Genomic DNA, 18,438 nt, shown 5'->3' on the forward strand with positions numbered 1-18,438 from the left:
TGAAAGAGTCAGCCCCAAGTACACCCAACTGAGTGACAAAGATGGTAACAGCTTTGTCAAAATCTTTAACGAAAACGTGCTGCAGGAGGGGAAAAAAGACATAGTTCAACTCTGGCCAAGTGAAATTTCAGATGAAAATACGCTCTTTTGATGATCACGATAAGAAAGTTTGACCTCCTAAACAACAGACTGCTGGGTGAAATACGGCAATTTCTCTACTCAGTTGTCTCTGAGCCATGACTTTTCTTAACTTTATGTTTTGAAGAAGAATATCATGCTGAAATCCAAAGGCTGGAAGCTATAGACACTCCCCTCTATCCCTTCCCCACTCACTATTAGGATGCTAGTTCTTAACAATTTTGAACACAAATGTGTTTGTTTCAGTCTCAAACCACTTAATTGCTTTCTTCCCTTTTCTGCTAAATTAAAGCACCATCTACTGTCAGCAGTCCCTTCCACATCTGCATGTGATCCACTTACTGACAAACCACTGTGTGTAAACATCTGCTTCCAGGTGGATAATCAGTCACCATCAGAGCGGTGAGCATCAGCCGCTACACATGAGATAAAAGAACCAGTTCCACCAGCCAAAGCTGTTCCTGCAGCCTCTCTTCATGGCCTTGTTCCCACACAGTACTTGTAGACTGATCAAATCCCATTCTTAATTTTCTCTTGACCATACAAACTAGAGTGAGCTCATCACATCTCTTACAGTATGGCAGCTCTCCTAGATTTTGAGTCACATTTGCAGTACCTCTCTGAACCATTTTCAACTTCTCTCCAGATCTCGGAAGCACCAACTCTAGAAGACCAGCATGCGGGGATAATGCTGCTCAAAGCAGGGTCCCTTTGACACAGAGATTTTATGTACATCGTTCCAACGCTCTTTTTATAGGCTTTGGTTTGCAGAATATAATCCCCATCTTGTAAGCATGATCTGCGTTGTTGCCTCTGAGATGCCTGATTTTTGATTTGGCTCCAGTAAAGGACTGTTCAGAGAATGGCCCTACGAAAAGATCTAGACTGACCTGGCCCTCCTAGCCCTTACTTCGCCAGTCTTTTGGCCAATTTTCCTAGTGTAATTTTACATTTCCTCCAGACTGGTTTTAACCACTGTGAACATCTGCCAGCAGGATTACACTAGAAGTGTCACTAAAGGATTAATTCTCAACCCTGACAGTAACTTTTTAAAGCTGTGCGACATATCCCATTTCTAAAAAGGATATGTCTACAACAGTGTTGTGTAGAATCAGAATATAATGGACTGAGACAAATAACTAATGCTTATCTTTAAAAGGTTACCTTTATCAATCAAGCTTCTAGTTCATCTAAAAAATATATCCTCTACATGACAAGATTTCATTTCCACAAAACCTAAGATAACTCACATCAATTATGCTGTCATCCTAGCTCTGTCCCAGATCTACCTTTCCAGGATTTTTCCTGTGAAACCAAGCTAATCAACTTACAGCCACCTCTTTGTCACCTCCCATATTTCTCCAGGAATGGCACAACATTTGCTGTTCTATCCAACATTCCAAGAAGGATTGAAAAGCAAACAGTAATAACAAAAGGAATTCTTTATTTAACTCTTTAAATACTCTTCCGTGCTTACTGATTTAAAAAGACATACAATTGTCATTTAACATTCTCACAGTTATTAACAAAAATACACAAAGTATTTAATCACTGCTGTAAAATGGGACAACATCATTCTATCTTTACCCCGAAAAATGAAACAAATACTCAACTGAATGGTTCTGCCTTTACTTGTCATAACTGATATGTTAATCAGCTTTGCCCAACTTCATGTCTGAACCACTCTTATACCCTCGTGGTCTTGACATATTTAAATGCTTCGTCCTTTTTCCTTAAGTCCGCAGATAAGATTTTTCATTAGTATCTTTTTGATGCTAAGGTCTAATCTTGGATCTTCTAGCAGCTTTATCTTAAGTTTCTTTCAAAAGTACTCTGCCCACTCTCACTGCAAAGCTGGAAGTTTCTGTTGCATACTCAGAGGGAAGTACTCAGGCACAGATTGCTTTCTTCAGGTGCACATGATGAAGATACAGTGAGTCTTGGACTTGGCCTGGGTTCTGCGCATCAGGCGTGTACATCAAGTCTGGGCAGCCAGAACTTTTGATCGAAACAGGCAGAAAGGTGAGTTGGCTTGGTCTCAACCAGCTTTGGCAATCACACTGTGGGACAACGAGAAGATTGCAGGGCCACCCTGATGGCACTGTGAAAGGGAAGCATTTGGCAGGGACTTCATGTGCCTGACCTCGCATCCCGACCAGATGTTTGGATACTTGGCACCAGCGGAGCTGGGCTCCTTCACAGTCGGCACTAACTGATGCTGCCTGAGCATGGGAAACCTGCAAAGTCACTGCTGGCTCCAGGCAAGTTTCTGTCTGAAGGAACACACTGCGCAAGCAGCATCAGTTACAGCTCAATTGTTTCTCCACAAAGAAGTGTGCAAACGCCTTTTTGTTTATTTACATAGAACGTCAAAGCTGTATTTCTTTTCCAGAAAAGCTCAAAGACTGAACACATCGGGGACAGCCCAGGTTTCAGCTTGCTACCAGGGTGGTATGAAGTAGGGTCATGGACTTTCTGCACCAGACAGACCTTCTCTAAAGCCCTAAGCTGGGAGCTGCAGTCAGATGTACAGCCTCTTGACACAGATGCTCAGAGCTGAGTTCATCTACACCAAAACTGGAATTCACACAGATCTTCTTGAACAATATAGCACTGTAAACACATGTATGCATTGTAGCAATTGCTACTTCCTCTCTTATCAAAGCGCTTTAGGGATTTGTCAGGGGAGAAAAAACACAAGGCCTTCCTTTATGCTACTTTGGAACTAAAGGCTTTGAGGAAAGATATAACAGAATAATTAAAAAATACATCTTTAGGGTAACTGGTGCTTAGGGAGGCTTAGCATATTCTGGTTTGATCTGGATCCTGCTACTTAAACTGGTGCTATTAACCTGAGCCAGAGGGACACACTCATCTCCTCTCCTGCTCTGTCAAATTCCTTCCTCACTTGTTAGTCCATATACTGCTTTAGTAAAGACTGTGTTAGTTGTAAGCTCAAACTCTCAGTTTTTCTTCATTACCATCTGGAGGCAATACAAAAAGGTCAGTCAGGTTTTTGTATTTATGTCTTTTCATAGGAAATTTACAGGTCATCACCACAGAGATTTAACCCCTAAATCCACTGAAGTCCAGCCAGCAGAAGAGCCATGGAACTAGAAATCAAGCTCTGATTGATTTGAGAATGAGGGCCAGGCCACTGGAGGAGCCACAAAAGCAAGCAGTGAAAATGTCAATGATATAAATGGGCCTGGAAAAGCCAACAGAGTTCAAGAGAACTCTGAAGCGTCAAAGACGAGGCCCATCAACATTTGCGTCAGGGAGAAAGACATGCCAGCTCTGAAGGAACAGGACACTGATTCTAGAGAAAGTCCCCTCGATCTCCAATCTTTTCCAGAAAAGCTCAGAGCTGAGCTGCAACTACCCTCACAAACACAACCACAGCTTTACCTACCTCCTGCCCTGGAGCAGAAGCAGGTTACTATAAGCAGTTCAATACGAAGGTGCCACAATAAGGAGTCATGAAGAAACTAAGAAAGCATGGCATTACTTACACTAATGTTACAGGCGTGAACTAGAGCATTTGTTCACATGCCCTCCAGCTGCTGCTAGTTATTAACACAACTCTACTCACAATGGAGGGATTAGTTGGAGGGAGTTGGCAAAGCTGCTTTGGGATGATGAAAGGTGTACGCATACCCGGAAGGACTGAATTTGCCTCATTTCAGCATCATGTTGGTACATTGTGTCAGGAAAGGTGCACTAGGATGCCCTTTTGCCACAGGGATAATCAAACAAAGAAGTTCATTGCCAGGGCTTATGGAAGGCAAGCAATGGTAACATCTCAAGAGACAGCTTTGTGAAGGAGGACAGAAATGGAGAAGCCTGGGTGGGGACAAGACCAAAGCCTTGGTGTAGATCCCCCACCATACAACTCTAATCCCCTCTTTCCTTCCTATGCTCGCACGCACTGCTCTGACCTCACCTCTCCTGCCTCTCCCACCCTTCCCTCGGGAAAGCTGCATTCAGCGTACGGTTACACGAGCACTTACTTCAATAGGCTCGGCACCGCTCACCCTCCCCACCCATCCCCAGCCCTCTGCCTCTCGTGCTGCTTTTGTAGCGCTGCGCCAACACAAGTCTGCAGTGGGAGGGAAGCTCTGTAAATGAGGTCACTGGAATGACCCAGGTGAAGAGAAAAACTTGTAAACTGTAATTGCTTCAGTGACCCACTTTAAAGTCCCTCTTCAAACAATAGCAGCAGCACAAGGAGAAAGTAAGGAGTCACAATCTGAGAGCAGGCAGCAGCAGCAAATATAGCTTCTTAGACTGGCTTTGCCAACAGAGAAAATGTTGGTGTAACTCCATCCTGAAGAGAAAGTGAACCTGGAGCTTTTTCCCTACTGCTAGACTCAACCCACAAGACTTCTGAGAGCCTACAAGTGGAAGGGTTCACAAGATCTCCTAACTCTGACCCCTTGTACCTCACAGACTTTAGCCATCTCTTACCTAATTCTTTCACAATAAGGGATTTTTTCAGCCTTTCATCATAGAATGGTTTGAGTTGGAAGGGACCTTTAAAGGTCCTTTGAGTCAGGCCTTCTCCAGTTGCTCCAAGGTGGTGAGTAAAGGGGAGAGGTCTGGACCTTCTCCTTGACCAGTGAGCACAGCAAGGGAGTGACCCAAACCTCAAGGCCCTGCTCCCAGCATGCTGGAGCTGACACAGAGAGGAACTGTTGGGCTCTGCTTCGAGCTTGAGACAAGATGAGAAAGTAGCTAACCTCATCAGTCTGCTCCATCAGGTCTTCTGGAATTCAAAATGGCAGATACCCATTGCTGCCAGCACTGTAATTCATTGATGATCATGGCTGAAGCACATTTCTAGAAGCATATCCAAGTCTTCACCTATGCCCTACTCACCAAGCAGGTTTCCAAGAGCAGCACTGCAGTAGCCTTAACACCTCCTACAGTACGCAAGCTCTCCCGTAATAACCCCTCTGTTGCAACTCCATCCACCTACTGCTTTAGGCTCTCACTTTGCGGCTTGCTATCCCAAGCCTTTCTTGTCCCTTCCTCCCACATTAGCTTCAATTTTTATCTTTCTTAAGACCTGCTCACTTGGAAGGGCTCTGGGAGGTATTTGACTGAGGCATACATACTACACAACCAACATCCACTACTATGCATTTTTATCACAAAAATTCCCAAGAAAACAGTACTTCCCCAAGATATCTGTGTGTTTACAAGCATACACACCATCAAACCTCATTACTGCAATACTTTAGAAATAAATTTCTAGATATCTCAGGAACTTTGCATACGTTTCATGAAGGCTTGAGTGTTAGGTCTTTCCTATCTCTGCACCAAACCCATTATAAAGAATGTAAACCCAAAGTGAGCCGCTCATGCTAGAGTGGCTATGTTTCACAACCTCCTAAGAAATGACTTTTAAAAAACCGAAACATTCCACTCCTCAAAAAATAGATGAGCAGCAAGTGTCACAATTACATTAACCTTCACTGCAAGAATCTCCCACCTGCCCTCTGTCATTAACACTAATTTCCCATAAGCAATCTTCTGAAAGAGTATATAGGTGGATTTTTCAACAGATCAAAATCTTAACTCTCCAACCACAGCTGAGAGAAACCCCAGATGGGTGAGGCTCAGTTGTGTGCAAAATCTCTAAGAAGGTCATTTGTAAAATGATTTTGCCTTCCGGACATCATCTCTCACATTAATCCAAACTCTGAAGGCTAACCCTACCTGGCATTGCTGTGAGGCAAGGCAAACTTCAAAGCAACCTACATTAGCACACAGACTGCAAAAAACTAAGAATAAACTTTCACATACAGAGTAACTCCCAACTCTTAACTACAGCAGGCAAGCTCTACAATCCACATAAGAGATGCAGAGACCTATGGAAAGGCTGGAAAAGCTTATGAACTTTGTCATGGAAAAATGGGCAGAAGGGCAGCTGGGCCAGGAAATAAAACCAATGTGTTTAGAAAGCAGGAACTGTGTTGTTAGCCTGGGTTCAAGGAAGTACCACTGCTTGGAAAGAAGTAGTACCAGGACTTTGAAAAGACATCATGTCCCAATAAAAACCTCTGACAGCTTTTGAAAAAAGCTACCTCTAATCCAGGAGGTGGCACTAAATCAAAACTGCATGGTAAATGGAAGGAATGACAGAAAAGCAAGGATAGGAAAGATTAAAGGACTATCACTGGGAAGCTGATTGTAAGCATGCCAGTGACTTTCAGAAGCAACCTCTACAATAGGACTGCAGAATCAAAGGAACTTCTTCTAAAGGCATCATTTCAAATACCACAGGACTCAGGTGACTGCTATCGCATCCTGGCACAGGCTTGGACAAAAAAAGCTTTAAGGGTAAGGTATTAGTGAAACATTGTTAAAACAAGCCAGTCCCTTCTTTCCCTCTAAGGGTTTCTTGTGATACTCTTGCTTCGTTAGAAAGGCTGAGAAAGAATAACGTGTTTATTGAAAACCTGCTATTTACTTATTTGAAGAATGGGCAAGAGGGTGTATTGTAACACCATATGAAAAAAAAAAGATGAGGAAATAGTCAAAAGGCAAATGCTTTTTTCTACTCATGTTTGACTTAACAGAGGTCTCCAGAGTTTACAGATTTACTTGGGAGAGGACTTGGTTTCGAGCTCCTGATCTACCTCCAAGGCACAGCCAAATTTATTGGCAATAATTTCTGGCAAAAATATCTAGCAAAATTTATTTAGGACAGGTGGAAAATAATCACCTCTACTCCTTCTATTCTAAAAGATCTCATCTTACCTGTCAAGAGCTGGAGTTAGACGGTAATCTTTGGTTGCTGACAGGATGGCTTTGATCAGATTATCTGGGGAGAAAGGAAGAAGACATTAGGAACAAGTTCTCACTTCTAATGGAAATTAAAAACAAAGTGATGTAAAGCATCTGAAGCAGTTACTTGGAGGAATTGAAATAATGTTCACATTAGGAATAAACACTTTAACTTGCATATTTCTGTTTTCTCTGGTCAATGACCTTCACATGCTGGCTGCAAAGACATGTTATGTGCCAAACTCTGATGCAGTGTACAAATGCCTTGCATAGATTGTGACAGGGAACAAACACAATACAGTTTAAGGTAGTGGTTTCATACCCACTTCCCCGAGATTAAAGTTTCAGAAACACTTCAGACATGAAAAAGCCAGTATCACTGTCAATACTTGTTTTCAGACAAGCTTTTATGCAGCTGAGAGGTGAACCAGATGCAGGAAAAGAACCAGGTTAAAACAAATGCTTTTTATTTTCCTGGGTTACTACTACTTTGAGTTCAGTTCCTCAGTCTGGTTCTCTTCATGGCAGAATCCAATTAAACCATCATAGTTGCTTAAAGAAATGCCCATGGAACCACAGCCTACACTGATATCCAGTGAATGCTGCAGCAACTAGATGGTATAAGTTATGCAAGCATAGACAGACACACAAATTAAATGTATTAAATTGTAGAAGCACAATGATTACATATAGATAATTCTATTGACTATGGAAATTTTTGAGTCTGCTTTCTTCTAGATTTTGTTCTTTGTGCCTAATTTTTCCACCTCTCTCCCACATAAAGGTCCAAACTCCTTTACCATGACCCGTCCGGGGCCAAGAAGCAGCAATGCTTTAGCTAGTCTGGATTTACAAATGCACCAGTAACTTCAGAATGGCTGTACTGGGTCCAACAAAAAGTCCATCTCCAAATCCTGACTAACTGTGGCCTTAAGCAGATACCTAAGAAGAACATAAGAACAAAGCAAACAAACATAATATTTTTCTGAAATTCTCTTCTACCATTTAATTATTTTCAAACGAGGAATTTCACGCATCAGGTATAGCTTCTATGTATCTAGCAATCCTCAGTGATTTCTCCTCTCTGAGCTCAGAATCCTCCTGGATCCATATGGACTTTCAATCACTTCCCTTTCCTGATTTTGAATACGGCTTCTCTGAGCTTCATTTACACTGGAAAAGATTGTGAACAATTAGACGACTTCCACTTTCCTTGGGAGACTGTAAATATCTATCATATCCTTCCCTTAAATATATCATTCAACTAGTTCAAAAGTTCTTAGGAAACAACCAGTCAAAAGGAACAAATGAGTCTCATTTCTTTACAAAAGATTAAAAGTGACACATGAACATTAGGATGACTGACATCGAGTGATTGTTTACAGTGAACCTAAACAGTTTTCCTGATAGACATTACTTACTGCAATCAGCACAGTTAGGGAAATCCACTCCAAATAAAGAGTTCTTTTCCTATTTACTATGTCCTTCTGCAGAAACTACAGGACGAGGGTGTGGGACCAACACACCACCTCGAGGCAGCCCATGTGCCAAACAGCTTTGAACCTGACAACAAGCTGGTGAGACACACAAGGCAGACAAACAAAGATGATAAATAGAAAACTCTGATGATTACTTTTAGATTTGGGGAAGTTTTTGACATGGCATTACTGACAGCCCCTGCCAACCATTACAAGGTGGGAACTGTGATTACTTTCAGAAGATCATATTTTGGAGTGGAGTAAGGAAAGAAGCAATTTGTAGGGTAAAAGTAACTGACTTTGCTAATAAAATAGTTGTTTTGTTTGATTTTCCTTCATCTGAAGAATTTCTTTTGATGCATTGGCAGCAGGCTTCCTCTCAAACAGGAATGCTATTTCCCTAAGTCTGCTGCAACAGCCGTAGGTTGTTGTGACCTCTAATGGCACCATGCCACAAGTCCTCTCCTTGGCCTGTCTCATACGCTGACTTTTACTGGACAGTATACGTTATCATGGCTGTTTTCCCACACTCTAAGAAAAGAGATCAAAGGACTGCATGTCAAGGACTGCAATCTCCCATCTACCAAGCTTTTCTTGTGCCAGGTTTGCTCTACCACCCACAAGTTACCACCCTGCACTACCTAGAGGCCATCCGTTATATTGCATTAAAAAGCACATTAAAGGAATACAGTTGACTAATGCACTCAAACAATTCTGTTTTTCTCCTCTTGAGAGGCAATTAGTAATACTTTCATAGTGAATGCTCAGGAATGAAATACAACTACTTTAGGACTGGATATGGCAGCATTTGGGACGGGGATGCTCCCCGTTCCCATCATCTGGACAGAAAACACCAACAAAGCAAACAACAACATGGGACATTCAGTACAGATTATGAATGACCAAATGGGAGATATCTCTTCAGCAGCCCCCACAGTCCAACAACACATGGCATCCAAGAGATTTGGAAGTTCGACAAATCACTGTGTTATCATTCAAAACTGCTGAATGAAGCTCAATAAAAGACAAAGTATTTCACTGCCAAGTGCTGACTCGCAGCAGGACAGAAGCTCTCAGTGCTAGTTCGTCTAGTCTAGTACCCTCATTGGAAGCCAGGACCAGGAGCCACAAGCACTAACAGGAAAAGCTAATGGCCTGGGCAGGGGAGAGGCACTAGATCCTTTGGACTGAGCTGGAACTCTACTAGAAGATGGACACTACGCTGCTGCCAAGGTGGGCACTGGCATTTCTCACTTTGCTCACTGGCACCAGGATGAAAGGACAAGACCTCCTTCAGAAGGAGCTCCTGTATCTTCTTGGGGCAAGGTCTGAGGATCAGCAGATACTGCTGTGGCTGATCTGCAACCTTTCACAAGACAACGAAGATACCTACAATAGGGAACCACTGGCAGGATCTTTTACCACAGCTGGGTCAAGGTGGAGGGCCACTTGAAATCACCAGTGCAAAGAGTACTATCACAGATAACGACCTGCAGGACACAAAGCAGTGTTCATCTCCAGACTAGGACTAAAGAAAATCAGGTACCAGGAAAGCAGGTGCATTATATAATGTTAATTGATGGAGCATGCTTTCTCCAAGGTAAGTGAGAAATTGAAAGGGTGATGAGTATAGTCTGCCTTATATACCTATCTACTGAGTGATGACAATGGATGCAAGTATGTTACAAATGCTACAAAGAAAAATTCCTTCCTGTTTCAAGTAACAGGATTTGTGCACAGCCACTGGCTGAATACTGATCTGTCAAGACCTGAAAGCAAGTTTTGCAAGGATAAAAGAAAGGCCAAGTCTTCAAGGCCCGAGCCTCTGAGACTGCACCAGTGTATGCACAACACGATCTAGGCAATAACTGAGATGTTCTATCTCCATGCAGTAGCTTCTGGGCAGATTGAAAAAACCCCAAACTGTTCTACAGAACAGTGGTAGAAAGGCTACCAAACCAGCTTTGATGTTGTACACACTGATGCTAAACTTCTAAACAACTTATACTAAATCATTACCTGATTTAGCAGCAAATCTGATCAGCAGCAGAGCTGGTACGCTGCACCTTGGCCACAGAACCCCTTCACTAGGGTGGGACAGCAATGGGAACAGCTGGCACCCAGGGCAGCAAGTTTCTCTGGGGCAGGCATATTCTTAAGGGAAAGGGATGGAGCTCATGATTGGGACCTACTTGCATTGAACATAGCAAAGAACAAAGAACAGAGCAATCCAAGATCAGTATTTCAGGGGAGAACATTTTGTTCCTGATAAGTCAGCTTTTCTCCATTCATCCATTGATTTTCTGTTTTGTTTTGGTTTTGTTTTTTTTTTTTTTTTTTTAAAAGGCACCAGCTGCGTACGGCCCTTGCTTTAACATGAACCCATGCTTAAAAGAAAGATTTCTTTATTAAGGCAAAAGCTATGCGAACAATTTGGTTTGATTTCTGCCCTCCCCCAGATGGTTTACACAGGTCGTGAAGAAACCATGGCATGGATGCAGACACGACGACAGGCACAACTTCTCTCTTGCTCAGCAAGTGAGAAGAACAGACAGTGGTGGGTGTGCTCTGCCTTGTATACCTGTGCACCAAGAAGGGGCCAGGAGGGGCCTGAGTATACATGTTCTGAGTACTACAAAGGAAAAAAATCCTTCCTGTTACAAGCAACAGGTATGCATGCACTCACCACTTGCTTCCGGGGCTCAGGCACCCAGCCAGCTCAGGTGTAACAGAATTCATTAGCTCAGATAAATCCCCAAACAGGTCTCTCATTCTTTGAGGGCCATTTCCAGTCTGCAAAAGTTTCAGCTACTTTTGTTCAGTGCAGAACCCCACCAAATCAGCCCACCAGACATGTCTCAGCACCATATGCCCAGAAACATGAACCATGGAGAGCACGGCCCAGAGACTTGCAGGGCTCCACGGAAGGTCAGCTCAGACCAAGCAGACCTTACCCCCTGCCATTCATTGCTGGCACAGAGGCAGCTTCTGCAGCTCTCTCTCATGTTTACCCCTCACAAGGAGAGCTGGCAGCACTGTACCACGGCTAACTTGCACTCTCCATGGAATCCTTCAGACATACTGAGCAGGCAGGAACAGAACAGCTTGCACAAAACCACGCACTTCTTTCCTGTCACTCTCCTCCCCTAATCAGTATGGATAAAAGGTAAATTCATCTTTGAAAAGCATTTAATCTTTGGCCTCTTCCCAGCTGTCAAACAGGCAGCCCAGCAGGTGCTAATTAGCTGCATGTTTTGTGAAAATACAAACTTCCCGCTGGAAAGTGAATTCCAATACCAAACTCATCTCATGTAGGTCATCCAACAGCCATTCAGGGGCCACAGTTTTAGTAACCGCTTGAAGGCTGCGTAAATCCAACAGTAATATCGCTTCCTGTGTACTGTTTCTCCTATTCATCCTCAGGAGATTCAAGGCAAATGTTATCGATCCTAAATCCTTCCTCCAGCCTGTAGTCAAACACTGACGTTTAAATGTGCCATCATCCTTAGGGCTACAGATGTTAGCTGTCCTGGGAGAGGCACACATCTCAGCAGCAGCTCACTGGCAGCTCATTTTTTATTTGTGTTGGCCCCAATAGTTCCCATCAGAAAGAGCAAACTGTAATGCAGTGGTTCTTCTTACATGAAACCATCTGTATGGTAGGCATAAGAACATACTATACATATATATGTTATGTATAGGGATCAATGTTCAGTGCTGTTTAATTCTAGTTGAAGTATTACGCAAGTGAACTTATTCCAACTGTAAAAATATGTGGTTTTTATACAGCTCCTTCAAGTCAAAGGCTATAAGGCGATACATATACATGCATGTGTAAACATACATACATATTCCTGAATTCACCCTCTCAGGTCTTCCACCTGTTCTCCTCATTTCTGAAAGCAGTAAATGTCTTTATACTCAGAGAGAATCAAATTCACTGAAGGTCACAAGGCAAGTAAGTGACATAACCAGGAACAGAATAAGGCCTTTGACTCCTAGATAAGGAGCCCTCTGCAGAGGCTTTTATCTTCAGATAGCCCTCTGGCTTACATGTTCTTCACATGGGTCTGCTACCATCCTTTAATGACAAATTAACAGAAATGAACACCAATATCCTGAATTTTCACCTTTACTTTCTCCCATTATTAAATATGCAACACTTTACTAGGGCAAGCAATCTACTGCAGTTTTCTGCAGCCATAGTTTGTTTGGGTTTTTTTTGGTTTGTTTTTTTTCTTTTCTTCTCATGGAGAATTTAGATTATTGGGGAGAGTGGGAGATTATTTAACCCATTCATCTATCAACCACTATGCACACACTATTACTATACAAACATAGCAAGAAGCCTCTGCACATTTTCTTCCCATCTAGAGAAGCAGTTGACTACATTTATCTAAGAATCCTGAGTTATCATGGCACATTCTATCAGCTTTGCCTTATAACATTGGAAGATTGAAAAGCAGCTCAGGCCTGCATGGTTTCTCTGAACGCAAGTATGTCTTGACTTCAGGTTGACCCTGAAATTTTCAGATGTGGAAAAACGAAAAGCAAATAGCTAGAAATTAGGCAGGCAGTGACCACACAGTGAGAACCAGCCTAAGCCTCAATTCTAGCCTTTTTCTCTGTTATTTATGTGGAGTAGTGGAGACCTTCACTGTAAATGTAAACAACACTTAACATCGTTATTTCTAATGCACAAGGTTCTTGCTCGTATAATTAGAAAAAGATGGGAGACCTTTCTACTCCATAGGGCTTACTGCAGGCATCTCACAGGGTCTACCTTCTGCCTGCCTTGAAAGTAGCCAAATTGGGCTGCTCAGGCACCCTCAAGAGGCCAAGAGAAGAGGCTGTAATTTTTCGAGTTGTCCACACCAGCCATCTTTCTCAAAAATCAGCAAGTCTACATGCCCTCATTGCCAGCAGTTAAGTCTTTGAGTATCATGCAACAGTGTACTGCTGCAGTTCTTCGTGTTTGCCCTGCGAGCCATGGCCAGTGCCCATCTCCACAGCTGGTCACCCAGCTGCCACACCTCTAGCCAGCACTTCTGCAGGGCACTGGGCATCAGATTCACCTTTTGAGAATACACTAAGAAGAGTGAGGTTGATAGACATCCCTGAAGCACGCCAGTCTCCTCTGCGTATGGGTCCCGGTCCCATGGTAACAGAATGCCACGTGTGTCTCAGTTTCGTGGGGAGAGTAAGCTAAACACTATCAATGCTATGGATTAAACACATCACAGTATTTACAAACAAGCTGTAGAGCACTAACCCAGTTCATACATTTTTGGTTCTTTACACTATGCAAAAGTTGAGCTCTGTACAAAGTTCCTTCTTCAGAATTTTTTTCCTTAAGATCTCACTCCATATGGGAGCTGAGGAGTAACCTTTTACAAAAGGATTTGCCCAGCATGAGGCCATGCACCCAAGCCCCACCACATATTCTGTCATCCAGCTCTCTCCCAGAAACACCATGTCCAGCTGTAGACACACAACATTATTCGTATCTTAGTGAAGCTGGGAATCCAGTGAGTACAACGGGTATAAAAATGAGTCTGAAATTCCCTGCACCGCTTCTTTTTATTATTGATCAGCTAACTTGATGAGGTCTATGCAGGAGAAAGCAGCTACAAAGACTTCCAGAACTTAGAAGCAAATTGCAAACACATGAACTGGCTCTCAAAGACAGTTAACTATAAACTGCAGGAATCTGTCCCCAAATCACATCTTGTGTGTAAATACAAGAGAATGGTTTCTTGAGGCCATTAGCTGTACCAGATATAGGAGGTTTACTTGACATACATGTTACTAACAACAGGACTTAAAACTGCCACTAATTCCAACATCCCAATATTTCCATTGACGATTTTTAATGGTATTAAGACAAGAGGCATATACTGTTGCCTAGATACAAAACACAAGGAAAAAAAGTAAGACTGAAGATGCATGGCACCTTCCTAAAAATGTTAGGAAAACCTGGTGCGTGTTAAACGTAAGCTCCAGAAAACCCTTAAGGCCTACTTTTTATAACAAGATATAAATAAAATACATAACATTTGGACTCTTCATTTACACCATAGTTTTGGAGGTTTCAGGGATTTTATTTTTTTTTTCAAGCTTTTCTTCACAGCAAAGAGTTTGTTTTTTCAGAATACAAACTTGGTTCCCAACATAATCCCAGGGCTTGGAAAGTTGGAACATTAATTTAAAAAACAATTATGCCAAAAAATGGGCAACATTTTGCACTAACCATGCAAAATTAACCATTTTGATCCAAACCCAAGTTTAATGTACAGGAAGCAATAAAGCCTGTAGAAACAGGCTAATTCACGCCAAATGAAAATGGTCCTTGAAAGATTCACAGTCTGCTGTGCAAAGACAAGCAGGAAAATAAATACGGTTGTTATAGAGGGCTGTTATTCCCTTTATTGATGCATTTTTTATATCCCTTCACAGGTGGCCAGACAATGTCAAGGCTGAAAAACTCAGTAACTACAGGGATCTCTAATTCTCCTGACCCTTGCAGAAGCATTAAGATGTGGCACTTCAAAGTACAACAGACACAGAAGACCTGCTCTTCCTCTAGGAGGTAAGAGATAAGAATAATGTCTATGTCTCAATTGCACTTCACTTCTGGGAAGAACTCCAATATGGTGGCACCCAATTAACTGCAAACTTGGGGTTTGAGTTCTCCCTGGGGCACCCTTCCCTTTCTCAGCGGGTTTGGAGAGAGACTATTCTTTAAGTGCATTCAACAGCAAAGCATTAATTTTGATTGAAATAAAGGACTGCACTGGAAGGTTGCACTTTCATCAAGAGGGCTCAAGAGTCAGAGTTGATTTAACTTCAAAATTCACAACATAACTTCCCTTTAGAGGCTTTATTCAGTAATGAAAAGTTGATTCTCTACCTCTTCTGAAACTTTACATTTTTTTTCCCTTCAAACCTCTTATTTAATTTCTTGAGGCTATAAAATCAGCTAGATTCCCTGAGGAAACAGCAACATGTTTATAGCTATATTCCCATGTGATAATGGCAACTATTACCAATTTTGGTCAAATGTAAAATTCTAGTGGAAACTAGTTCAGAAATCGGCCTCAAACTCAAGAAGAAACAACAATCTTCTGTTAATACCTACTCTGAGCAGAACTAACGGCTATACATGCTTGTGCTTCTTGCTTATTTGTTAAAGGAAGAACACATGAAGAACAAACAAAAATGCTCACAGTAGGAAAATCATCTGTACAACAGAGTACATCTAACAAAATGAGGACAAAGTTGGAGAATTAAAGCAGAAAAGAGACTCCTCATTACCAAGCAGACACAGACAAATGTAGGGAAGGTGTCTGCATGTGGTACTCCAGCCTCTATAAAGAGCTGGAAGAGTAGGTTGGAAAAGACTTGCTTTTCTGATAGTTTTTCTTGGGTCAGCTGTAAATTTCAATTATGATGTCCAAGTGAGTATGTTTTCTCAAAGATAAAGTATTGCTTATGCCAAGAAAGTTGATGCGGAAGAAAAAGCTATGCAAGAAAAGAACAGGCATGAAAGGAGAAGAGATTTTCTCCCCATATTTTGATATGCCAACTTTTGCATGCATGAAAACTCAACATTTTCACTGAAGATGAATGATCTCTCCCCTATGAGACTAATGAAACCACTGCTAAGCAGCTCTGAACTATGATTCTTCCCAGAAGCACTAACACAAAAGAAAACATCCAAATAAAACCAAGTACAAGAACAATTAACCATTGCACAATACATCTATTAGCACTGGCGCTCTGGGCAACGACTCGATTTCTTTGTCACTGAATGTGTCACCATTTCCAGATGCCCCTCTTGTATCAGATGAAAATACAAAGTCTCCTGGCCAGTAGTACATACTACATTTGATAAAACTGTAGCACTTCAAACTTGTTCTTAATATTCTGGTACCACCGTGGAGAAGAAATTGCTTCCTAGATTCCTGGTGGGAGGCAAATTCTGAGATGGTGACAAGACAGTCACCCCCTAAGAAACAAGTATCACCTTCAAAGACAAACTGATTCAGGGCCAACAAAGCAGCCTCTCTGCTTAGAACAATCTAGCAGGAACGAAGGTAGAAATGAAGATGTATAATTACTGCTAAGGAACGACACAATTACTGACTAAATGCATGGAAGAGATACTACATGGATCATGTCTGTTTAGTTTTTTAGTGTATGTTGTGCCATATGTTTTCACTTAAGTTAAAAAAAAACTGCAGCAGCTCTCCTGTCCTCATTACACAGAGAGGATGCCAGATACTAGCTACTCTTTCTTATGAAAGCCTTTTATACTCTTTAAACCACATGTACTGAGAAATTCTATTAATAGTCAGGTATTTCTCCAGTCTTGTTTGTTGCCCTTCTCCAAATAACTCTTTCCTTTTGCTTTAGCTACAGAGGTACATTTGGGGAGGAGGTCCTCTGGGATTAATAATCTCACTAACACTATAAACAGTTTTTCCATTGCTTTTTCATTGATGAATTTAACCCTGAAAGCAGTGCACATGCTAGAGGATCTCTGCAACAATACAGACAGCATGTGCATATTCATACCTCCATAAGCTACACTGATAGAAGCACTGCTAGAAAAGCATGCAAATACAAAAGAAGACATTTCAATTTCAATTTTAAAAAAATCTCCATGTAACTTGTTTAAGAACCTGAGATTGCTGCAGTCTCCTTGCTCCTCACTGAACAAGCTACAAGAGCAGGCTTGGTGGGTGCTGGGAAAGAAGAATTCCTGCAAGAAAATTAGACCCTCAGAAATGGTGGATCGTGGGAGGCACTTCAACATCCCAGTTAATGCCGAAACAATAGACTGGGACACAGGAGGGTGCTCCGCAGCTTGAGCTGTCCCCCACAGGACGTCTTGACATTTGTAGCTTTTAGAGTTCCAACTTCTTGTTACAGTTTGATCTTCTTGACAACTCTTAAAGTTGACTAATTTAATCGTGACATCCCTTCACTTGGGCTATATACACCCTAATAAACAAATTGGCAGCAGGGCATGGGCCCACACTGTCCTACACAAGTCCATACTATTAAAGCGTTAGCACAGTGCCTGACGGATTTCACCAGGGCCAACAAATATCCTCCTCTATAATTCTCATGCATTCATAGGGTCACAGGCTAATACAGGCCAGTCACCTTTCTTGATAGGAAGCCTGGATATAGCCACCCTCTTTTGGGGGGCACGGGGAGTTAACCTGTTTGAACAATGAGCTCAACTGTGTTCAGGACCAGAGGACAACTATTTTATTTTATTAATAAAGACGGAGTCATCGTTTCCAAGCGCTCACAGTGGCACATCCCATTTCTAGATTCTGTCAAGTCACACAGTAGGAGACAACAAGCTCAACGTGGTACTAACAGTCTCATTTTTTAAAGTAATTGCCGTCAAATATGACACTGGTCTGTTTGACAACATGGTTATTCTTCATCATTTACAAAATCTTTATTCAGATTCTGAAAGATAACCTCATAGGTTCATAGCCAGCTGCAGAAGTCACTGGGTGAAACCTAGAGCCACTGTTACACAAAAGGCCAAACTAGATACTTGTAGTGACCCTTTGTGTTGTCAAAATCTAATATCCTGATGCCTCTTCAAAAATATGATGCACCTATTACTTTCCCTATTCTCTGCACACAGAGAAAGCAAGAGTTCCCACAAAGGGCTACAGACATCTGTGATGAATGCAATGACACCTTCAATCTGCTGTACCAGCTCCAATACTCCTGACAGTTCCCACCTTCACTTTTGTCGTGGGTCACTGGCGCTTGGGATCAAGTAATTAGGATCAATCCTTGGTCAAGATCTTCGGTAAACAGAGGTTGAGTCAACAAGTACAACATGTACTAAGCCTCTTTAACTTAAGTTTAAGAAAAAGGCACAACTGCTCCACAAGCTCCTCTTCATCTATTTCTAATACCTTCTAGAGAACACTCGGAGACCACTGTTAAAAAAGAGTTTGTACATGAGTTCCCACTGCATGTCTCATCTCAGAAA

At 42.0% G+C, this 18,438-nt stretch overlaps 1 protein-coding gene across 1 annotated transcript in view; it reads right to left on the bottom strand.

The window, feature by feature from the left end:
* The window catches only part of ST3GAL3 (ST3 beta-galactoside alpha-2,3-sialyltransferase 3), a gene marked incomplete at its 5' end in the record, with an annotated part of 73,352 nt that overhangs the window by 51,684 nt on the left and 3,230 nt on the right, over nt 1–18,438 (bottom strand). The window contains one exon of the mRNA XM_009705202.1: nt 6,904–6,967. Within this exon, the coding sequence (XP_009703504.1) occupies nt 6,904–6,967 (64 nt within the window). The remainder of the gene's footprint in view (nt 1–6,903; nt 6,968–18,438) is intronic.

This window comes from Cariama cristata, unplaced genomic scaffold (assembly GCF_000690535.1).
Source record: "Cariama cristata isolate BGI_N322 unplaced genomic scaffold, ASM69053v1 scaffold14248, whole genome shotgun sequence".
Lineage (NCBI taxonomy): Eukaryota > Metazoa > Chordata > Aves > Cariamiformes > Cariamidae > Cariama > Cariama cristata.